Source organism: Lepidochelys olivacea (assembly GCF_965140295.1).
Source record: "Lepidochelys olivacea isolate rLepOli2 genome assembly, chromosome: 27".
Lineage (NCBI taxonomy): Eukaryota > Metazoa > Chordata > Testudines > Cheloniidae > Lepidochelys > Lepidochelys olivacea.
The window spans coordinates 6,156,831-6,181,207 of NC_140437.1; the positions used below are offsets into that span (position 1 = coordinate 6,156,831).

The 24,377-nt window shown below is 46.9% G+C and overlaps 2 protein-coding genes across 4 annotated transcripts in view; one reads left to right on the forward strand and one right to left on the reverse strand.

Moving 5' to 3' along the window:
• The window catches only part of NSF (N-ethylmaleimide sensitive factor, vesicle fusing ATPase), a 187,014-nt gene extending 182,225 nt beyond the window's left edge, over positions 1-4,789 (forward strand). For 2 of the 3 annotated variants that reach the window (XM_084615991.1, XM_084615993.1), the window contains exons 20-21: positions 2,114-2,169; positions 3,082-4,789. In XM_084615991.1, coding sequence (XP_084472117.1) covers positions 2,114-2,169; positions 3,082-3,097 — 72 coding nt within the window. In that variant the 3' untranslated portion in view covers positions 3,098-4,789. The remainder of the gene's footprint in view (positions 1-2,113; positions 2,170-3,081) is intronic. The other variant, XM_084615992.1, reaches the window with a different exon arrangement.
• A 2,517-nt stretch (positions 4,790-7,306) lies between these two features.
• Positions 7,307-24,377, reverse strand: part of WNT3 (Wnt family member 3) — an 84,188-nt gene continuing 67,117 nt past the window's right edge. The window contains exons 3-4 of the mRNA XM_084616109.1: positions 12,310-12,575; positions 7,307-8,830 (exon numbers count right to left, since the gene is read on the reverse strand). Of these exons, the coding sequence (XP_084472235.1) occupies positions 8,351-8,830; positions 12,310-12,575 (746 nt within the window). The 3' untranslated portion in view covers positions 7,307-8,350. The remainder of the gene's footprint in view (positions 8,831-12,309; positions 12,576-24,377) is intronic.

Consider the following 24,377-nt stretch of genomic DNA (forward strand, 5'->3'; position numbering starts at 1 on the left):
CGCACCTTAGAGACTAACAAATTTATTTGCGCATAAGCTTTCGTGGGCTTATCATCAGATGCATGCAGTGGAAAATACAGTAGGAAGATATATATACACAGAGAACATGAAAAAATGGGTATTGCCATATCAACTATAACGAGATTAATCAATTAAGGTGAGCTATTATCAGCAGGAGAAAAAAAACTTTTGTAGTGATAATCAGAATGGCCCATTTCAAACAGTTGAGAAGAAGGTGTGAGTAACAGTAGGGGAAAAATTAGCATGGGGAAATAGTTTTTACTTTGTGTAATGGCCCATCCACTCCTAGTCTTTACTCAAGCCTAATTTAATGGTGTCCAGTTTGCACATTAATTAATTTCTGCAGTTTCTCATTGGAGTCTGTTTTTGAAGTTTTTTTGTTGGAGTATTGCAACTTTTAGGTCTCTAATTGAGTATCCAGGGAGGTTGATGTGTTCTCAGATTGGTTTTTGAATGTTATAATTCTTGACATCTGTTTTGTGTCCATTTATTCTTTTTCATAGAGAATGTCGGTTTGGCCAATGTACATGGCAGAGGGGCATTGCTGGCACATGATGGCATATATCACATTGGTAGATGTGCAGGTGAACGAGCCTCTTATGGTGTGGCTGATGTGATTAGGTCCTATGATGGTGTCCCTTGAATAGATATGAGGACAGAGTTGGCAATGGGTTTTGTTGCAAGGATAGGTTCCTGGGTTAGTGTTTTTGTTGTGTGGTGTGTGGTTGCTGGTGAGTATTTGCTTCAGGTTGGGGGGCTGTCTGTAAGCGAGGACTGGTCTGTCTCCCAAGATCTGTGAGAGTGAGGGATCATCCTTCAGGATAGGTTGTAGATCCTTGATGATGCGCTGGAGACGTTTTAGTTGGGGCCTGAAGGTGATGGCTAGTGGCGTTCTGTTACTTTCTTTGTTGGGCCTGTCCTGGAGTAGATGATTCCTGTGTATTCTTCTGGCTCTCTCAGTCTGTTTCTTCACTTCAGCAGTTGGGTGTTGTAGTTGTAAGAATGCTTGATAGAGATCTTGTAGGTGTTTGTCTCTGTCTGAGGGATAGAAGCAAATGTAGTTGTATCTTAGAGCTTGGCTGTAGACAATGGATCGTGTGGTGTGGTCTGAAGGAAAGCTGTAGGCATGTAGGTAAGTATCGTGGTCAGTAGGTTTCCGGTATAGGGTGGTGGTTATGTGGCCATTGCTTATTAGTACTGTAGTGTCCAGGAAGTGGATGTCTTGTGTGGACTAGTCCAGGCTGAGGTTGATAGTGGGATGGAAATTGTTGAAATCATGGTGGAATTCCTCAAGGGCTTCTTTTCCATGGGTCCAGATGATGAAGATGTCATCAATGTAGCGCAAGTAGAGTAGGGGCGTTAGGGGACAAGAGCTGAAGAAGGGTTGTTCTAAGTCAGCCGTAAAAATGTTGGCATACTGTGGGGCCATGCGGATACCCATAGCAGTGCCGCTGACTTGAAGGTATACATTGTCCCCGAATGTGAAATAGTTGTGGGTGAGGACAAAGTTCAGCCAACAGGTTTGCTGTGACATTATCGGGGATACTGTTCCTGGTGGCTTGTAGTCCATCTTTGTATGTGTGTTGTCTGTAGCCCAGTTCTCCAATTTATCAGGATCCCTTTGAATTTTAGCTCTCTCCTCCAAAGTGTCTGTAGTGCACCCCCGCCCCAGCTTTGTGTCATCTACAACTTTGATCGGTGTGGTCTCTATTTCAACATCTAGGTCATTAATAAAGATATTAAACAACAACGGACCCAGAACAGAATCCTGTGGAACCCTACTTGAGACCTCCCTCCAATCTGACATCATTCCATTAATAGTTACTCTTCATTTGCAGTTTAACCAATTATGTATCCACTTAATGGCAGTTCTACTGAGCCCACATTTCTCCAGTTTATTTATGAGACTATCATGTGGGACTGTGTCAAAAGCCTGCTGAAGTCCGGGTATATTATATCCACCACATTCCTTCTATTCACCAAATCAGTTATCCTGTCAAAGAAGGAAATCAAGCTGGTTTGGCATGACTTGTTCTTGGTAAATCCATTCTAGCTGCTAGTGACCACTCCTTCATCTTTGTTTTGTGTCTAGATGGATCCTGATTATCGTGTGAGAAAGTTCCTGGCACTCCTAAGAGAAGAAGGGGTGTAAGTACTAGTAATATTTTAAAGGCTGATCCAGGACCCAACTCTGCTCTCTGATGCATGGGTGCTACTCCCCCTGACATCCTAGAGTCAGGCCCCCACTGGCAGCATCATTTCACAGACGCCTGCTCTCCAGTGCATGCACTGGAATCTCTGGGGCAGTGTTCCCTCGTTTTTTATGCCCATGTGCGGAATGAATTTTGTTATGTGCACCAATATGGAGGTTGATGTGTGGTGGGGCCGAGGGGTTCAGAGTGTGGGAGGGGGCTCAGGGCTGGGGCAGAGGGTTGGAGTGTGGGGGGGGGGTGAGGGGTCTGGCTGGGGGTGTGGTCTCTGGGATGGGACTAGGGATGAGGGGATTGGGGTGCAGTGGCAGGTGGCTCAGAGCTAGGGCAGGGGGTTGGGGTGTGCGGGGATGAGGGCTCTGGCTGGGGGTGCAAGTTTTGGGGTGGGACTGGAGATGAGGGGTTTGGGGTGTGGGAGGGGACTCAGGGCTGGGGCAGAGGGTTGTGGGGTGGTTGTGGGCTCTGGGCTGGGGCCAGGGATGAGGGGTTTGGGGTGAAAGCTGCCCCAGGGCTATGGTGAGAGGACTTTGCCCAGTCCTCTCTCACGGCAGCAGCTTGGGGCCAGGTGAGAGGTGCCTTTCCCCGGCTATGGCAGCTTGGGCAGGGCTGGGCTGGGCCGGGCTGGGGGGTGGGGGGATACCCTCCCTGGCAGCTCGGGCAGGGCTGGACTGGGCTGAGGGAGGGGCTGCTCTCCCCACCTGCGCAGCCCTTGAGTCCCTGCTGCACAGCTGACAGGGAACGTCGGGTGGGAGGTAGCAGGTTGCAGATGTGTCTTCTGTGTGCATGCTGTGTATGGGTCTCGGTGTCTTCAGAGAGACATGCTTTGTGGCGGTTGTGGTCTGTTTTTCAGTAGTGTGCTCGACTGAGTGGAGATGGACTGTGTGCGGAGCTCAGTGGCTGGAGAAGTGACCAAGCTGGAGAATACACTGGGATCTGTGTTCTTCTGTTCAACATACTGGACAAAGTGAAATGTTCATCTACCTTCAACATCCCACTTGGAATTTGCATGTTTAGCGAAATAAAATATCCCTTCTTTGCTCTTAAATATTCTGGTGTCTTGTGGAATGGTCAGTCTCCTTTAGAAAACCTTGCACGCTGAAGTACATTCTCACTGTTTTATCATGGAGGAAGTGTCCAATGAATTATGAAGCTAACACTTATGTCCAGCGTTAAATTAATACCACAACATGGCACCTTTTCTGTACAAAAGTTCTACTTCTAACCTACAATGGTGTAGTCTGCAGCTGTATTGCAGTGTGTTTGTGATATCATTGTGATGGTGAATGCTCTCCTGTACAGTTGTCTGTTGTCATGTGACCCAGTGGGATTGGCTGTTGAGCCTGTGATGTCACTTCCCAGTCCTGCCTGATATGGTGACGGATAGCCGGAGCTAGCTTGTCTGTGCAGTTTCTAAACACGGGGCAGTGTAGTCATTGCCTCGGACAGCAAAGCGCAGTAATATAGTGGCTACAGCCCACTTTGACATGCACTCGGTTGGCGGCCCAGTGGGGCTAGCAGCAGTAGTGACTGCAGCTGGCAGTGGGCGGCACTGGGAAGAGTTGGGTTCCTTCCCTAGCTAGATACGCGCACAACAATCATTTCTGTAAAGCTTTGAAGAATTTTTTTAATTTTCTCACTTAAGCATCTTGTTTTCATAATGTCAGTTGAGAATCTAAATTTTATTAAAATGTGGGTGGTATTGAAGCCAGAACTGGCATTAACCAGTATAACTAATCCTGCTTTCCTGATGAACTACTGAGGGTTGGAAAAAATGATCTTTCCTCTCATCCTTTGAAAGGTAGGTATCCAAGTTCTTTTTCCTGAGTTCTCCAGGTTCTGCAGGACCCCTTGTGTTGCCAGGGCAAGCTCAGTTTCCATTCTTGCGCTGTGGTAAAGCAGTGTACCAAATTTTGGCTGCAAAGCACCTGCATGATACACTTTTACTGATAACTGAGTGAGAATTCTCTTCCCTCGTCAATGAGCTCAGCCCGTATTTTAACAAAGTGCATGGAGCATGCTGCTATATTTTCCCCACCCGTGACAGGGAGAGGCAAACAATCATAGCCATTTGCAGGAACATAAAGCCCGTGTGGCTTCAAAAGCTGCCTAGGCATACTGCCACAGGCTAGCAACTCAGACACCCCTAGGGGTTTGGGAGCAACCTCCTTCTCTGCGAATGTCCTTTGGCCCTGTGGTTGAAGGCAAACCATTCTCTAGACCCTGCTGTGTACTTGAACTTGGTCATGTGTTTTAGCCATTTAACTTACCTCCTTGATTTTTTCTTCTTTTGGTCAGTGCTGCTGTACTGTGATTTTGTGAGTCCCAGTGACCAGTATGCACCCTCCTATATTTGTGTATGATCTTGCAACTTTCATTTGTCCCCTTCTTCCCCCCCAAATCCCAGTGAAAGCAGCACACAATGTATTAATTTATGTCTCAGATTAAATGATGTAAACATTTATTGTGGTTTTTTGTCCAAAGAGATATTGAGAAACACAAATATTATATGGTTTAAATGTAAATCATGGATGCAATAAAAAGAACATACTTGGAATGACTTAGGAGGCTGAATTGTCCTTGGGAGATGGATGTGTTGGTGGCGGGAGCTGATACATATTGAGAACTAGATATATTGGATGCATCCAGGCACAGGCCTCAAACTGCTGTTTCTGGGGTCTTACTTTAAGATACAGCTTTGGAGATCTTTAGAAGCAAAGCTCAGGTTTTTGCAATAGTTCCCATACAGGTTACAGGGCGTGATAAAATGGATTTTATGTGCAAAGAGAAAAACAGATCAAGGCCAAGATTTTCAAAAGTGAATAATCTTTTGATGCCCAGTATTTTGCTGCCCAACTTGAGACACTATGAAGGGTCCTGATCTTCAGAAAGCCTGGGCATGACCCCTCTGAGCATCAGGTCCCTTTAAGGCATCTCAGGTCACACTTTGGAAAATCTTGGCCGAAATCATTAACTCTTTGACTATGGGCTAGCAGGGAAATGTTACCAGATTCTGTTTGATCTTTAAAACCACACTGGGGGTGGGGGGGAGTGTTTTAACTACACCCCTGTCTTTCACCGTGTCACCTCCCAAATCCCCCTCTCTGCATAGCCTCTGCAACCTGGCACTTCCATCACATGTTGCCCTAAGTGGTTAGTATCATTGTGTTACAGAGCTAGCCTTGGGTTTCAGGCCCTTAGGGATAGATGCATGTTTTCACGAGAATTTCTCTTTCTATATATTCTCCTTTTATGTAAAATAAATAATGGCCCATGACTTTTGTTATATACATTCCGGCTACTAACTTAATTATTTCCTTGTCATCCTCCTAGTGCTTTCACTTCCAATTGAAGGGCCCACATGAACCACCCAAGGCTGCATTTCCACTGTAGAATATTAAATACTGAACTGTTAAGCAAATGGGTTTTATTCTAGCACTGCTTGTTACAATTTGCAGATGACACAAAAATTGCTGAAGTGTAAATGAGAACAGGGCAGTCATGCAGAGCGATTTGGATTTCATGGTAAACTGGGCCCATTCAAACAAGATGCACTTTAATACAACCAAATATAAAGTCACACATCTAGAAACAAGGAATGCAGGTGCCGCCTACAGAGTGGGGGACTATCCTGGCATGCAGAGACCTTGAAAAGGCCTGGGGGGGGGTTTATAGTAGGCAAGCAACTGAACACAAACTCGCAGTGCAATACTGTGACAAAAAGGGTGAATGTGACCCTCCAGATGGATAAACGGGAGTAGGGAGGTAATTTTCTCTCTGTGTAGGACATTGATGAAACAGATAGTGAAACCAAGTTGTGGTGTCCACATTCTATAAAGGTTTTTGAAAACTTGATGGGAGTACAGAAAAGAGGCCAAAAAAAAAATTGGATGGCTGTAGAAGATGCCTTACAGTGAGAGCCTTAGAACTCAACCTGTGTAGTTTATCAAAAAGAAGATGGAGAGGGGCCTAGATCACAGTGTATGAGTACCATCACAGGGAGAAAATACCAGGTACTCTGAAGGGTTCCTTAATGCACTGGAGACAGGCAGAACAAGAATCAATGGCTGGAAGCTGAAGCCAGACATTCAAATTAGAAATTAGGCACGCATTTTTAACAATGAGTATGATTAACATTGGAACAAACCACCAAGTGAAGTGGAAGATTCTCCACTCTTGATGGCTCTAGTCTAAATCAAGACTGGAGGCCTTTCTGGAAAAGACGATTCAACCCACACACGTGTTACTGGGCTCAGTACAGGGATATTTAATGGACTGTGACAAACAAGAGGTCAGACTAGATTAGTGGTTCTCAAACTTTTGTACTGGTGACCCCTTTCACATAGCAAGCCTCTGAGTGTGGCCCCCCTTATAAATTAAAAACACTTTTTAATATATTTAACACCATTATAAATGCTGGAGGCAAAGCGGGGTTTGGGGTGGAGGCTGACAGCTCATGACCCCCCCTCCCCCCAGTAATAACCTCGTGACTTCCTGAGGGGTCCTGACCCCCAGTTTGAGAACTCCTGGACTATATCATCTAATGATCCCTTCTGGCCTTAAACTCTGTGATTCTATTTAATCTAATGCCATTGAGTTCTGTGTAGGATTAAGCAACGCTGGACACCATCAGACACTGTCTTAATGTTTGTTCATTGTGATATTTCACTGTAGAAAGCTGCTTGTGATCAGCACTATCACTATATGGCAAGTGGTTAGTTTTTAGTCTCAGTTGTTGGTGTTAATTGAGGTGGTGGCGTCCGAATGCACTCACCTGTCCATCAAGAGCACTGACCATTCCTGTGGGTGTCACTGATCTCACCAGGCTCCATAACAAGTGAACAACATGGGCTCTCGAGTGTATCAGTTTAAGTTCATTTACTTTCTCTTTAATGTCTTAACAGGACAACAACAAAAAGCAAGTTGAAATATATTTATCTCCAAATATATATATATGTATATATTTATATAATATATAATCTTAGTTAACTCAAAGATATATACATTGTGTAATAAATAATGCTTATAAAAAGAGAATTTTCTGAATATAAAATTTAAAAAATCAACAACCTCTACAACTTTGTACAAACTTTGGATACAGCAGGTTGATGGGAAGGATTTTCCAGTCAGTGCTAGGATACTGGGCTACAGAAAAAATAATTACAAGGCAATAAATGTGCTATTTATTTATTAAATACCTTTTTTTCTTGATTAAAAAAGCAAGGAATTTTGTTTCAAGTCAGGTACTTGACATATTAGGAACGTCCCTACAAATGGTGGAGTCGGGTAGGGAGCGGCGAGGCTGGGTGTGGTAAGGGAAAGCCCGCCGGTGTTTGCATACACTAGCCGTGGAGACAGGAATGGCACCAGGGGCTGTGGTAGTGGCCAGCCAGAGAAGCAGCTGCTAGGGAAATAGCTGGAGAACCCATCAGACCAAACGAGAGCTAGAGACTTGCTGGGGAAGGCGTGGTTGTGATGAAACCATTGCTGGCCATGCTCGGCTCTGAGAGTGGCAGCAGGGTAGGAAGTCCTTAAGGGGGAAAGGAGGAAGTCTACAGTTTACTGTGTTTCACACTGTTAAATCCATTTCTGCTTAAACCCGGTGTTAAAAGTTAAACCAACCCTGCACAGCTGCTGTGCCAATGCACTTCTATCTCGACCTGACACACCCCATGTGTTCCCAGTTGTGAGTCCGTTACACACCTCTTCCAATACACCTCAGTCCTGACCTGTGTCCCCCTCCCTTGCCAGAGCAGATTGCCTGCCATGCTGACGCTGGTCAAACAGAGTGGAACTAGTGAAATATCAGTAACTATGTGACCTAAAGTGGGTGTGGAATGTCTCTGCCATTGAGCTGCCTTGTTCTCGCCTGGGAGACGTAGATGAGGTGTGGAGAGCCCATGGTGGAGTCTCGTACAGGAGCTAGACTCCAGCTTGCTCAGTTTGGCGGTGGGATTCACGAAGGGAACGCCTGCCTTGATATACATCACGGCACAGCTTATCGGGTACGTTGTGGTCTTGGGCACCATCCTGTGATGCATGAGGCCGCTGTGTGAGGAATGATGCTCCCAGGGTCAAGGAGACACTGGCCCCCTGCTCTGGCCTACCACCCCCTCCGGTTGCTACTTGCAGGTGTGGACGTCGTAGGCGCGGAGGCATTCCTGGCAGCGCACGTAGCAGCACCAGTGGAAGAGGCAGTGGCATTTCTCCTTCCGCTTCTCCGTCCTGGTGTTGTGGCCGCGCCCACAGCACAGCAAGGCGCATCCGTCGATCCCGTGGGAGGTGACGTTGCATGTTCTGTCCCTGGTCCCGAAGGAGCCGGTCTCGGGGTTGGGCTCGCAGAAATTGGGGGAATTCTCATAGTACACCAGGTCTCGCTCGGTTGGAGGCTTGAAGAGGGCATACTTGGCCCTTAGGGTTTCCACCCAGCCCCGGGACTCACGGTGCTTCTCCACCACCATCTCAGAGGCGCTGTCGTACTTGTCCTTCAGGTAGTCACCGATTGCCCGAAAGTCTGGCTGTGCCCACCAGCAGGTCTTCACCTCACAGCTTCCTGAGAGGCCGTGACACTTACACTTCAGGTGCATGTGATCCAGAATTGTCTGTCCAGAAGACAATAAGTAGACAGTAAGCCTGGAAGCTCAAGGCCCACCTGCTTGGTTTCAGATTGCTCTTTTGAGGTTGCATGGATTTAGCCCAACTCTCATCTGAGCCTGGACTGAAACCTGCACATGTCTGCTTCATAGATTCATAGATACTAAGGTCAGAAGGGACCATTGTGATCATCTAGTCTGACCTCCTGCACAACGCAGGCCACAGAATTTCACCCACCACTCCTGCGAAAAACCTCACACCTATGTCTGTGCTATTGAAGTCCTCAAATCGTGGTTTAAAGACTTCAAGGAGCAGAGAATCCTCCAGCAAGTGACCCGTGCCCCATGCTACAGAGGAAGGCGAAAAACCTCCAGGGCCTCTTCCAATCTGCCCTGGAGGAAAATTCCTTCCCGACCCCAAATATGGTGATCAGCTGAACCCTGAGCATGTGGGCAAGATTCACCAGCCAGATACTACAGAAAATTCTTTCCTGGGTAACTCGGATCCCACCCCATCTAATATCCCATCACAGGCCATTGGGCCTATTTACCATGAATATTTAACTACCAAAACCATGTTATCCCATCAAATCATCTCCTCCATAAACTTATCGCGTTTAATCTTAAAGCCAGATAGATCTTTTGCCCCCACTGCTTCCCTGGGAAGGCTATTCCAAAACTTCACTCCTCTGATGGTTAGGAACCTTCATCTAATTTCAAGTCTAAACTTCCTGGTGGCCAGTTTATATCCATTTGTTCTTGTGTCCACATTGGTACCGAGCTTAAATAATTCCTCTCCCTCTCCGGTATTTATCCCTCGGATATGTTTATAGAGAGCAATCATATCTCCCCTCACCTTCTTTTTGTTAGGCTAAACAAGCCAAGCTCCTTGAGTCTCCTTTCATAAGACAGGTTTTCCATTCCTCGGATCATCCTAGTAGCCCTTCTCTGTACCTGTTCCAGTTTGAATTCATCCTTCTTAAACATGGGAGACCAGAACTGCACACAGTATTCCAGATGAGGTCTCACCAGTGCCTTGTATAACGGTACTAAAACCTCCTTATCTCTACTGGAAATACCTCTCCTGATGCATCCCAAGACCGCATTAGCTTTTTTCATGGCCATATCACATTGGCGACTCATAGTCATCCTATGATCAACCAATACTCCAAGGTCCTTCTCCTCTGTTACTTCCAAGTGATGCATCCCCAGCTTATAACTAAAATTCTTGTTATTAATCCCTAAATGCATAACCTTACACTTCTCACTATTAAATTTCATCCTATTACTATTACTCCAGTTTACAAGGTCACCCAGATCCTCCTGTAGGATATCTCTGTCCTTCTCTAAATTAGCAATACCTCCCAGCTTTCTAATTTCTAAATGCCCTCTGCAATATTGCCGAGACCATGGAACGATCACTGCACAATGGCTGCATCAAGGAGCGAGGGTTTGGACTTAAGGCACAGAGTGGGAGGCAGGAAGCATGAATTCTAATCACAGCTTTGCAATAGGAACATAGGACTTGGGTCACCAAGTCCAGTTCCCTGCTATTACAGGCAACCCCATCATATGATCTCGTTCATAAATGTACCAAGATCCACCCTAAAACCAGGTAGGTTTCTTGCCCCTGCTACACTTGTTAGGTGGCTGTTCCAGAGCCTCTCTCCTCTGTGAGCCCAACAGACTTGCTGCATGTCCTCAGACAAGTCATGTAGGATAAAACTCTCCAGCTGACCCCAGTCTGGGCTGCCCAGCTTGAGATGGCTCATGCCCTGCGTTCCAGAAGCTTCAAGCACCAGCACCTCCCCTTGACTTCAACTGGAGTTGCAGGTACTCAACCTCTGAAAATTGGGACCTACTTGAAAAATCTTGCTTAAGCCTCTCTGTTTCCTCAGCCATAAGATGTAGATAACATCAATCCCCGATTCTGAGACGTGAAAATGTAGTCTTTAAAGCCCAGGATTAAATCCCACTATCACAAAATCCTGGTTTAGATTTATCTGGACTATCCTAGACTAGCCAGCTTTGCTTTTGACATTTGAAGGCTGAGGGAACAAAAATATTTTCTATCGGAGAAGCGGAAGTAACCACATTAAATATCTGGCCAAATATGAACATTGAAGGTTCTGTACATCAGCGATGTTTGGCAGAATAGAGACTGTTAAGTGATGATTCCTGAATGCCTCTCTGCTGGCTAAAAATCCAACCCCGCCTAGAGAGAAAGTAGCACAATTCTAATCTGCACTTATCTGGGGCCTTCCACCCAAGTGCTTTACAAACACTCAGGGATTTAGACTCATGCCCCTCCTATTAACCCTCTAATACACTTGGGGAAACTGAGGCACAGAGTAGGTAACTGACTTGCTCAATGCCAAGTAGTGAGTCTCTGGGAGAGCTGGGAATAGACTAGTCCTGATTCTGTGTGCCACATCTTAAGTAACATACCAATCCTTTGTTCTTGTGCACTCAGTCTGTCAGCCTGGCACAGAAAGGGATGGGGGCTTGTCATTCTAAGGCTTGGTCTCTGCAAGAAACTTTCACTGGGCAAGACCAGCTGCAAAGAAATCACCTCAGCGTGAAGCAGAAAATCCTGGTTATCTGTTAAAATCACTAGGCCTTTGATTTGGGGATGTATTGCCAGTTTCTTGAGAGTAAAAGATTTGAGAGTTAGGAGTTAAAGAGAACCAAGCATTCTCACATGCAGGCAGGGAGAGTTACTCCTTCATTTTGTGTGTTTAATGGTGTAGACTACAGCTGGGCAAAAAAACCAAAAACACCCCAACCCATAATAAATAACCTATTTGAGTCATGTTGCCTATTTGAAAAGGGCCTGTGAAGAGAGTGCAGTTATTCACTAGTTGAAGATACTCACAAAATATCTGTTTAGAATTCTTAGTTTGTAGCAAGTTATATCTTAATCTGGATTTCTCCTGCAAGTGAAGAGCTGCAAACCCTGGCTGGCTTCCCCCTCCCACTCCCTACACCACAACCCCCTGCCAAAATGGGGAGCATGGAAAGTACACAAGCTGGAGATCACTGTGCTTCACATGTTAGTCTTCCAGTTGCTATCTTAGGAGTTAATAAGGTCCCTTGCATCTTATCTGCTACTGTGGCCAACACTGTCTTAGTGGAAGGCTGTCATCTAGGAGCATGGGTGTGTCAGTGGAGTGGGGAATGGGTTTCGGGTGGCGAGCTGTGCCAAGTGTGTTACCACCCTGGTTTTAATCTGCCCCAGCCTGAACAAAGAGAGATGTTGGGTCAGTACGTGGAGATGCTTGGCTGTTACACTAGGGCTGCATGCCTGGCAGGGTTCATTCATGGCTGTAACTGCAGCCAGGGCCTGATCCGCCTTCTGCTAAAATCAATAGGAGTCTTTCCATTGCCTTAGTGGGAGTTGAATCAGGTCATCTGCAAATGCCAGGGGACTACAGTATGTGCCAGTTTTGTGGCAGAGGAGGGTGGGGTGGGGTGGGGAAGGCACTCACCGTTCTGCCTGCTTCATTATTGTGTCTGTTCATGGCTGATCGGGCGTCCGGACGGTTCTCTCGGGCATCTGCAAACTCCCGGGAAACCAGAACGCCAAAGTCGGCATCCTCACTGCAGCCCCCCCATTTCCAGCCATCGCCTGGGGGTCCCTTGTGGTGTGAGTCGCAGCCGCAGATGGTGGAGGTGCCCTCAGCACAGGAGCGGGTGACAGCGAAGGCCACGCCGGCTGAAGCAATGGCGTGGACAAAGGCGGACTCTCGCGTAGCTGTGAAGAGACAGGATTTCTGTTTGCCAGAGACCGGGAATCGGCGACAGGGGATGGATCACTAGATCATTCCCTGTTCTGTTCATTCCTTCTGGGGCACGTGGCACTGGCCACTGTCGGAAGACAGGACACTGGGCTAGATGGGCCTTTGGTCTGACCCAGTACGGTCGCTTTTATGCTCATGTCCATGGGATTATGTGCTAGGTTAATGTTTAGCCGCTTCCCTTCCCCAGGTACCCACCAACTTCTGTGAATCTTTTTAAAAAGGTTATTTATTAATTTAAAAAAAAATCCCAAAACCGAGTAGTTCCCTAATGAGCAAGACCTAGAGCCGGGGCATAGACACAGTTCTTGATGTATACCGGGCAAGGAGGACATTGTGTTGAAGTCGGGTGATTCTATTCCTGCTGTGTATGGCATTGGTGAGACTGATACGGGAACACTGTCTAATTATGGTGTCCGCACTTCAAAAAGATAAAAGTCAAACTGGAAAGGGTTCAGGAAAGAGCAACAAGAATGATTCATGGGCTGGAACAAGGTGCCTTTCAGGAAGACATTAAAGGTGCTCAGCCTCTCTAATTAAGCCAAGAAAAGGTTAAAAGTTGCCTTTATCATGGTCTATGCATATATATAAAAACAGGGAAAAGCTGTCTGATGATCAGGACAAAGGTATAACAAGATCTAATGGCTGGAAGCTGAATCTAAACATCCAGACTAGAAATAAAGTTCAGTTTTTTTAATGGTGAGAGTGAGTAATCATTGAAACAGCTTCCCTAGAGTGCAGTTTTCCCCATCTCTTGCAGTCTTTAAACCCAGCCTGCTTGTCTTACAAGATGCTCTCTAACTCAACCAGATGTTCCGGGCTCCATGCAGGGGTCACTTGGTGACATTCTCTGGCTGGGGTGATGCAGAAAGTGAAACTAGATCATAGGTGGGTAGATTCCAAGGCCAAAAAGGTCCATTGTGCTCATCTAGTCTGACCTCCTGCGTAGCACAGGCTGGAGAACTGCTCCCAAATAACCCCTAGAGCAGATCAGTTAGAAAAACAACCAGTCTGGATTTAAAAATGGTCAGGGATGGAGAATGGTCCCTTCCAGCCTTAAAATCTCTGAATCGGAGAAAGGGAATATGGCTGAGGGGCTTCCTGGCAGAACAGCTCCTCACCAGCCAGTCCCTCCTTGTGTTTGATTCAAATCTCAAACCTCACATTCAGGGAAATGAATCACTACAACAAAGGAGCTACAAGGGAAACCGCTTCCCCGAATCAGAGCATGGGAGAAACCGGAGGGCCTGGAAAACAAGCCAAAGAGAAGCAATCTTCATATTCTGGGCATTCCACTGGGTTTCAAAAGTAGAACTCCCCTGGCTTTGCTTCCATGAATGCTCCCAGAGATTGAGAGCGAAGAGTTGAACAAGGCAGGAAAAATCGACCTCTGGCCCCCCTAGAAGGGATCAATGGCAAGAAAAGGTCCGATTGCAGCACTCTGGAAGACAGATAATGGGGATGAGGCAGTGATGGCTGCAGGGACCACCACACAGGATGGGGAAGTCAGGCCCAGCTGCCTCTGCCTCAGTGTGTGACCCTCTCTGGCTCATCTTGCCCCGGCGTAGCGGGTACGGGGGGGGGGACCAGTTCGCTGCAAGCCTGTCAGGTCGTTGCTGAGCTGTTCGTTCTCATTCCCTGAACCTCAGCCGCAGCACAGGAGCTCCAGCGAGTCGCCGTTCTTCACCCTGCTGCAGTTCTCAGTGACAGGCTTCTTTTCCGTGCACCGCACCTTGGAAGTGCTCAGACTCTGCCGCCTGCAGAGACCGGCAGCCATGTTGTGCTCTGTTCTTCGCAGGTTGGTAGGAGGAGCTCGATGCATGCTCTCCAGCCCGTGGGAATTTTACTGTTTGGGTTTATTTTGAATTCAGGCTGAACGTCTGTTTTCTTGTGTCTAACTCGGCAAGCACTGCAGAGTGCTGAAAATACACGGGGTCATCTTTCACTAGTGCACAATCGAGCCCTTTAAAGAGAAACCAAAGCATGCTGCCTTCAGACTGGACAAGAACATGCCATTTTCTTCTGTAATTATAGAGGTGTCCTGCCCAGACAGTAATTTATGTATCAGCAAGTTTATTAGAAACAAAATTCACTTGGCTAAGTTGTGCTCAGGCACATGGAGGGAACTTGACGAGCTGGAGGGCTTGATTTCCGAGGGAAGAATGAAAAGCTCTAGCTGAGCTAGGGGATTGAGGGGGTGAGTCTAATCATCTGCAAGAATGGAGAGGAATTAGTCATGGCACACATGGGAGAATATAGGTGCAATGAGTCTGCTAAGCAGGGGCCTACCATTCCCATCAACCCACTTGGGATGGGGGAGAGACATGGAGGCACATCCCTCTCCCAGGTGAGGGAGCAGAAATTCTGTGGAAGGCCTTGATCCAAAAAGAAACATTGCAGTTGGGGACGTGGTGGTAGCTTGAAAGCCAGGAACAGCCAGGAGGCAAGGCGCTTGGTACCCGTCAGGGAGAGAGCTCAGAGCAGGCTGTGACTGACGGACATTGCAGCCAGGAGCAGGTCGAGGCAGGACTTGTGGGGAAGCAACGGAGATTGGGCAGGGAGCCAGTGCAGAGAGGCCCCAGCAAGATACGTCACTGACCGATCCTGGCCTGGAACCCTGCCTGCGCCCAGAGCAATGGAGTGCAGAGGGCAACCCTCGCTGGACTGTTAATGTTGATTTTTGATAAGTCTTGAAACAGTGGGGAACTTCCAGAAGACTGGAAGAAGGCTAATAATACGCCAATATTTAAAAAGGTGAAACCTGATGACCAGGGTAATTATAGGCTTATCATTCTGACACCTATCCCAAGTAAGGTAATGGAGTGGCTGATATGTGACTTGATTAATAAAGAAGTAAAGGAGGGTAGTATAATTAAAGCCAATTAATATGAGTTTATGGAAAATAATCCTGCCACCCTAATTTGATATACTTTCTGATGAAATTACAAGTTTTGTTGATGAAGGTAATAGTGTTGATGCAACAAAATTAGATTTAGTAAGATGTTTCACTTAGTACCACACAACATTTTGATTAAAAACACTAGAATACAAAATGAACATGGCACATATTAAATGAATTATAAACTGGTTAACTGAAGGGTCTCAAAGTGTAATTGGAAACAGAGAATCATCTTCCAGCAGGTGTGTTTCTAGTGGGGGTCCCACTAGTTTCTTTGGCCCTATGCTATTTAACATTTTTATCCATGACCTGGAAGAAAACAAAAATTACCACTGATAAGGTTTGCAGAGGACACAAAAAATGGGGAAGTGGTAAATACTGAAGAGGACTGGTCACTGATTCAGAGTGATCTGAACACTTGATATGCTTGGGCATAAGCAAAACATATGCATTTTAATAGATCTAAATTTACACTTCTAGGAACAAAGACTGTCAGCCAAACTTACAGGTGGGGGATGCTATCCTGGGAAGCAGCGACTCTGAAAAGGGTTGGGGGTTGTAGTGGCCAATTACATTTTGAGACCGATCAGTTAGCCAGTGAAGCTGTTGCCAGCCGTTGGATGTATATATGGGAATTCTGAGGGCTAGAGAGGTTATTTTACCTCTATTTGGTTCTGTCAATGGCTGCTGGGATACTGCGTCCAGTCCTGGTGCCCACAGTTCAAGACGGATGGTGATAAATTGGAGAGGGTTCAGAGAAGAATTATTAAAGGTACTGTGCCTTATAGTGATAAGGAGTGCAATCTTTAGCTCAGCAAAGAGACGGTTAAGGGGTGACTTGATCCTTTTCTGCGGAAAAGGACCTAGGCGTGACAGTGGACGAGAAGCTGGATATGAGTCAACAGTGTGCCCTTGTTGCCAAGAAGGCCAATGGCATTTTGGGATGTATAAGTAGGGGCATAGCCAGCAGATTAAGGGACATGATCTTTCCCCTCTATTCGACATTGGTGAGCCCTCATCTGGAGTACTGTGTCCAGTTTTGGGCCCCACACTACAAGAAGGATGTGGAAAAATTGGAGAGAGTCCAGCGAAGGGCAACAAAAATGATTAGGGGTCTGGAACACTTGACTTATGAGGAGAGGCTGAGGGAACTGGAATTGTTTAGTCTGCAGAAGAGAAGAATGAGGGGGGATTTGATAGCTGCTTTCAACTACCTGAGAGGTGGTTCCCAAGAGGATGGTTCTAGACTATTCTCAGTGGTAGAAGATGACAGGACAAGGAGTAATGGTCTCAAGTTGCAGTGGGGGAGGTTTAGGTTGGATATATGAGGAAAAACTTTTTCACTAGGAGGGTGGTGAAACACTGGAATGCATTACCTAGGGAGGTGGTAGAATCTCCTTCCTTAGAAGTTTTTAAGGTCAGGCTTGACAAAGCCCTGGCTGGGATGATTTAATTGGGGATTGGTCCTGCTTTGAGCAGGGGGTTGGACTAGATGACCTCCTGAGGTCCCTTCCAACCCTGATATTCTATGATTCTATGATTCAGTCTATAAGTATCTACATAGGGAACAAAGATTTCATAAGGGGCTTTTCAATCTAGCAGAGACAGGTCTAACACGATCCAATTGCTGGAAGCTGAAGCTAGACAAATGGAAACTGGAAATGTGTAAATTTTTAAGGATAATTAACCATTTGGACAACTTACCAGGGGCTGTGGTAGAGGCTCCATCACTGGCGATTTTAAAATCAGTATTGGATTTGTTTTAAAAGACAAACTCTAGTTCAAATAGGAATTATCGGGGGGGAGGGGGGAGTTCTCTGGCCTGTGCTATACAGGAGTTCAGATGAGATGATCACACTGGTCCCTTCTGGCCTTGGAATCTATGAATCTGGTTGGCAAGGAGTTAAGAGGCAGTTGCCCTAGGTATGAGATCTCCTTAGTGAGTAGAAATGAACACTCCTGATGACTGAAATGTTCCCCTGAGCCCCAAGAGTGGAAGGTCAGTGCAAGTGGGAGATGCGGTGCCCCATCTTCTTCCCCAGAGCGTATACTAGGCATGGTCAGTGCTGGGCCAGCTGGCTCAACCATTATGAACAAGCTGCTTGAATAACTAGCTGGGAAGAGGTTGCCAAGCTGGATTTTCTTGGCCTGCTGCTCCAAAGTAAAAGTGTTTGAAGGACTGGCGTGTTTGAAGGACTGGCCTGTGATACCCCAGGGGAATGTGCCTCTGTCAAGGATGTTCCACAGTGGTCTCTGCATCGGACCACAGACCCTGAGTTGAACCGAGCAGCCTTCAACAACTGGTGACAAGAAAAAGGGGAATCTGTCAGCAATTTTGGCTATTTCCTCTGGCACCGGGCCACCAAGGCGATCCTGGACTATGACAACCAAATGCAGGATTTACTGGCCAGGGACCAACTTATGACATGCAGCTGGGGGAGAAATCTGGATAGTTCTTTGTAAGGAGAAACCGAATGGGCTGGAAGAGGCCATCAGGATTGCTGTGGAGCTAGAACTAGCCGTAGAGGCTGCAGAAGAGCAGGGCCTAGCCCCGAGGGCACCGGTGTGCAAGGCTGAACTAGAAGACAGTACAGCTAGAGGAAAGATACGGGACTCAGCCCTCCAAGAACTAACTGAGGCCATGAGCGTGAAGCCACGTGCCGTTAACAGAAAGGGAGCCCTGTAATCCAGCACGAACCAATGGGGGGCGGAGGGAGAGAGAGGGAGGGACGCAGGAAGCCACAGAACTTTGCAAGACCCTGAAAGTTCCCATAGGAGGTCCTGGGCGGATCTACGATGCTGGAGGTTGGCATCACAGGCACTTCCTACCCACAGCAGGGTAACACCTGCAGGCAAGACATCTACCAAGGACAGGAGCCAAGGGACAGTGGTCCCCAGGGGATTGGCACAGCACCTAGCACAACAGTGCCCTGGGCTGGGTTGGGGCCACTGGCTGCTGCTGGACCACCAATAATACCTACGCGGTTCTGATCCTATGCAGCCGACGAGGGCAGTGACAACAGCTCACTAACGCTTAACCAATGCGTTATCCTACGTGGCCCCTCTCTAGTGCCTCCCCACCAGGGCTCTCCACACCGTGCTTGCAGCTGCAAAGAATGCAGGAAAAATGCACCATGGCAAGGAAGCCGGCCGTGACTCAGAGGTTGAGATTTTGCATGTGTGACACTATGCAGCACAAAACAGAAAAAATAAATGGCTTGTAAAAGTCAGACAAGCACCAGATGCAAAGAAAAGTCAGCAGCACCCAAATAGACAGTGGGGCGTGTTCCAGGGCAGGCCTGGCATCAGGGTGCTCATGTAGCATGTTCTAGGCCTGGGCCTGGCGTCAGGATGCTCCTGGGGCGTGTTCCAGGGCAGGCCTGGTGTCAGACCGCTCATGAGGCACGTTCCAGGGCAGAACTGCTCAGTTTTTCATCGTGTCTATCACAGTTTAATGGAGATTGTGAGGCAGACCCCTCCTCTCAAAATCACAATTGCTCAATATGCCCGTGGGCACTACAGCAGTTATTAAGTGGAAAAGCGACACTAACAACGTGCTGAGAGTATGTTAGTTCACATTTCAATAAAATGTAGCAGAGGGAAGCAAGGAGGTGGTGGCAGAACTGCGTGATTTGCAAAGAACTGGCTGGTCACTGTTGGGAACCTTGGCCCTTGTGGATCGAGCCCTGGATTTTAGGTGTTCAGCTCTTAAATTCTAATCCTAACTGTGAGGCGGATGCCTCCTCTGGCCTTAGGCAAGTCATGCCACCCACCTTTGCCTCAGTTTTCCTCACAGTGAAGGGGGGATGATAGTAACTCACTTTGTGGTGGGGCAGTGAGAACCGATAAGATTATTTGTATAGCATTGTGGAAAGCTTGCTGATTACACAGAACAAAAAACTTTTTATCAAACCATGTTTTAATCCTTGTGAACAGCGGGGCTCGAACCATAGTGCTGTTATGGCAAGAGTCAGTCAATAGATGTCACTGTTATACCTAGTCTTACTTTTAGTTCTTTTTCTTGGTTTGTGAGCAAGTGTTTAGTCTTTAAAGAAATGCTGTTGTGTTTTAAGTTTTGTTCTGTAGTTGACCTTTGGGAGAAACTCTGGCAGACAGCAGAGTTTGTTCTCTGCTTTATTCTCTATATTTGGGGGCAATTCCTGGTACAGAGTAGCTTCATGGGGACTGGGCATTGATATGCAGTCTGGGATTTCTGGAAGAGGGGGTGTACTACGTGCTGTTTGGGACTGTTTCTGTCCCAAGACTGGTGCATAGGAATAAATAAAGCAATTTACACTAAGGATATTCCCAAACTCCATGTCCCTGATTTGTCCGCCATTGGGAAGCCAACCAGCAAGGCCCCAGATTTGTACTAGCTCTCGGCAGAGGGGCACCAGTATTAATAAAAGTCACTTTGCTCCTGTGGTTCATAGAAGTCAGATTCTAGCTTATGCTGTGGGTCTAGACTGTGCTCCAGCAATTCAGTTCATTGTCTAGTATTCTATCCAGTCCATTCTGAAAGTCTCAGGGTGGTATTTTTGAAGTGGTCAGCTTTGCTCTAGTTCTGCTCTAGAGCCATATAAATACAAAGAAAACAAGGAAACAAGGAAAGAAGAAGTGGGACCACTAAGCACGGAGGATGGGGTGAAGAGTAAAGATAATCTAGGCCTGACCCAACACCTCAACAAATATTTTTCTTCAGTTTTTAATAAGGGCAATGAGGAGCTTAGGGATAGTAGCAGGGTGGCTATGACGACATGGAAGTAGAAATTACCACATCAGAGGTGGAAGTCAAACTCAAACAGCTTAATGGGGCTAAAGCAGGGAGCGGGGGGCAAGATAATCTCCATTCAAAAATATTAAAGGAACTGACTCATGAAATTGCTGGCCCAATAGCAAGGATTTTTAATGAATCCATAAAGTTGGGTAGCCGTGTTAGTCTGTAGCCACAAAAACAACGAGGAGTCCGGTGGCACCTTAAAGACTAACAAATGTATTTGGGCATAAGCTTTCGTGGGTAAAAACTGACGCATCTGAAGAAGTGGGTTTTTTACCCACGAAAGCTTATGCCCAAATACATCTGTTAGTCTTTAAGGTGCCACCGGACTCCTTGTTGGTTTTTTTTAAACTTGGGAGTTGTACCCTGTGACTGGAGAATTGCTAATATAGAACCTATTATTAAGAAAGACAAAAAAGTGATCAGAGAAACTACAAGCCCATTAGTTTGATCTCAATTGTATGCAAGGTCTTGGAACAAATTTTGAAAGCGAAAGTAGTTAAGGACAGAGAGATAAATGGTAATTGGAGTAAAATTCCGCCTGGCTTTATAAAAGCTAGATTGCGCCAGACCAACCTGATCGCCGCCTTTTAGAAGATAACTGATTTTTTAGACAAGGGAATGTCTAAAGGTCTAATCTACCTGGATTTCAGTAATGCAGGTAGATTAGATCTATTCCACATGGGGAATAATTAGTGAAATTGGAGAAGATGGGGATTAATATGAGAATTGAGAGGTGGATAAAGAACTGGTTAAAAGAGAGACTACAACGGGTCACACTGACAGGTGAACTGTCAGGTGGGAGGGCTCTTACTAGTGGAGTTCCTCAGGGACTGTTCTTGGGACCAACCTTATTTAACATTCTCATTAACGACCTTTGCACAGAAAGCGGGAATGTGCTAATAAAGTTTGCAGATGACACAAAGTTGGGAGGTATCGCCAGTACAGAGGGGGACTGGAATAGCAAACAAAAAAGTTGGATGACCTTGAAAACTGGAGTTTATAGAAATGGGATGAAATTTAATAGTGCAGAGTGCAGGGTCATGCACGTAGAGACTAACAACAAGGATTTTTGCTATAAACTGGGAACTTATCAGTTGGAAGTGACAGAGGAGGTGAAAGACTTGGGTATATTGGTTGATCGCAGGATGACTGTGATGTGGCCATGAAAAGGTTAATGCAATCCTAGGATGTACCAGGCGAGGTATTTCCGGTAGAGATAGGAAAGTGTTATTTCTATTGTACAAGGCACTGGTGAGACCTTATCTGGAACACTGTGTGCAGTTCTGGTCTCCCATGTTTAAGAAAAAGGAATTCAGACTGGAACAGGTGCAGAGAAGGGCCGCTAGGATGATCTGAGGAATGGAAAACCTACCTCAAGGAGTTTGCAATGTTTAGCCTAACCAACCAAAGGCTGAGGGGAGATCCGATTGTTCTCTATAAATACATCAGAGGGACAAATACCAGGCAGGGAGAGGAGTTATTTAAGTTAAGTGCCAATGTGGATATAAACTGGCCATCAATAAGTTTAGGCTTGAAACTAGACAAAGGTTTCCAACCATCAGAGTAGTGAAGTTCTGGAACAGCCTCCCAAGGGTAACAGTGGGGTCAAAAACCCCAACTGGTTTCAAGAGTGAACTTGATAAATTTATGGAGGGGATGGTCTGATGAGGTTGTCTGCAACTTCTCATAGTAAATATCTCTGACGGCTGGTGATGAGACAATAGATGGAGAGAGCTCTGAGTTACTACAGAGAATTCTTTCCCGCATGTCTGGCTGGTGGGTCTCGCCCACGTGCTCAGGATCTAACTGATTGCTATATTTGGGGAAGGGAAGGAATCTTCCCCTAGATCAGATTAGCAGAGACCCTTGGCATTTTTTATTTTGCTTTTTGTTTTGCCTTCCTGTGCAGCATGGGGTACAGGTCACTTGCAGGTTTAAACTAGTGTAAATGGTGGATTCTCCATAACTTGAAGCCTTTAAGTTATGGCCACAGGAGTGGGTGGGTGGGTGAGGTTCTGTGGCCTGTGACATGCAGGAGGTGGGATTGGATGATCACAATGGTCTCTTCTGGCCTTACAGTCTATCAGTCTAAGTAACCAAGTCAGGGATACCTGGGTTGTAGCTGGATCCTCCGACTCATTTAACTAGTCTCGATGGGACCTAAAATGATTCCTTAACATTTTTCTTGCATGTGTGGCTAGGAAGGAGACAAAGGAGATGTGGTAGAACTCAGCTGGGTTACTTTTTATTTAAATGTAGACATGACCTTATGGTGACCAGCAAAAGGGGAACCTGCCTTGTGACTTCTCTCTCTCTCTGAACCAAAGGTTTCAGACATCAGTCCCCCTGAGAAGGGTTTGCTCTACACTTCCCCCCATCCCAGTCAGCTCTTGTCTAACCTGTGTTTGCTAAATACAATCCTCCCGGTCAGGCTGGGAAATCCCTATTGATGGCTCTCTGCCATCTCTGCAACCCCCACCTCTATGGATGACCAGAGCATCAATAGGTTTATTGCACCAGATCTGACCGTGCAAGCCGAGTGAGGGGGCAAGAATTTGTATTTAGATGATTTGTAACTGTAACTCACCAGCTGAGGAAAGAAGCTGGTCTGTCTGGAATGGGATTCAGGAGACAGGGTCATTTTCTGCCCCTGCTACAGCCTTCCTGCATGACCCTGGGTGAGTCACTTAGTACGTGCTTCGAAGCCCACAGGTGGCTCTGCTTCACATGGAGATAATAGTCCTGAGCCCTGTCACAGGCATGCTGAGAGGGGCTCAGCCTACAGTGATGGGGCCATATCAGTTCTGAGACGGAAACCCTTGGGAGAAAAGCTCCGTGGGGTTAAAGATTCCACTTGCCGGCCCCTGGGCACATGAATCATCCCCGAAGCCCTCCCGTTGGAACAAGGAAGAACAAACTTGGCATTCCTGCTATTCCGAAGGGAAAAGCAAGCTGGAAAGCGTCAGCTCTACTTAAAGGCTGGCTATAGCCGCCCCAAGGGGAAAAAGTGGAGAGCACAAGCCTGATCAATGTTGTTTACTTTACAGGTCAGGTTTTAATCAGTGCAACACCCCCAGCTCGAACAACCTCCTGCCAAAAAAGTAAATGCTTTAAACTTGGGAGTGTCAGAGCCATGCACTTTTCTTGTCCATGGCAGGGGAGAGCACGTTAACCCCGGTCAGAACACACTTTCTGTAGATACAGGCAAGACTAAGCCATGCTCGACCACAGCCATGTTTACTCGGGGTGGTTTTTGTCCTGCAGCCCCAGAGCCAGTTTGGCAGGAGCCATGTTCAAACCCAGCAGGTCAATGGGGGAGTGAGAAGAGGCGCCGGGGCAGGGAAGGCCTGGCACTATAAATGAATCACTTGAAAATCTCCACTAGGTCTGCACAAGGCGTTGGGGAGAAATTTCCCAGCAGCGAAATGAGCAAGCGAAGTTCCCAGAACCAGGGAGGGGCCGGGAGGGAGGATTAGCCAGTGCTTGACAGTGCACCCCTGCGACTGTCTCCCCGCCAGGCCCGTTACCTGCTGGGCCACTCAATTTGCCATTGTTCCCTCGGTGTCACACTGTATTACCAGCATAATGCGGAAAGTTTCCGCCGTCCAATGTCCCCCCAGCACAGAGAGCTGGCATTCCCCGAGAGCCCCGCGTAGCAACGGGACAGTGTCCCCGGCCTGCCATCCCCGTCCAATCCTGCCAGCCCGGCTGGGAAAGCCCTATTGATGGCTCTCCCCATCCCCCACCCCCAGATCCCAGTGGCTAAAGGGCGTGTGAATGGTGTAGCACTTTGAAACGACTCACTCACCCTGCCTCACAGTAGGGGAGGAAGCTTAGCTCTTTCTCATCAGTATAAGCTTATTTTGCTCTCTCCCTCTCTCTTTTCTCTCCCCCGCCTCTTAAGTCTCTTGAGTTGATATTGAGATGGCCCCGGGCCCCCTGATCCCATCCCATACACCCCTGTTTAGATGCAAATGACTGTGAGTGGCATTGCTGAGAAAAGCCACAGGGTTATCTTGGTGCTGTTGGCCTTTTCGCAGCTGGTGTCCTGGGCTCTGTGCTTCCCCCCCACTCAGCCAA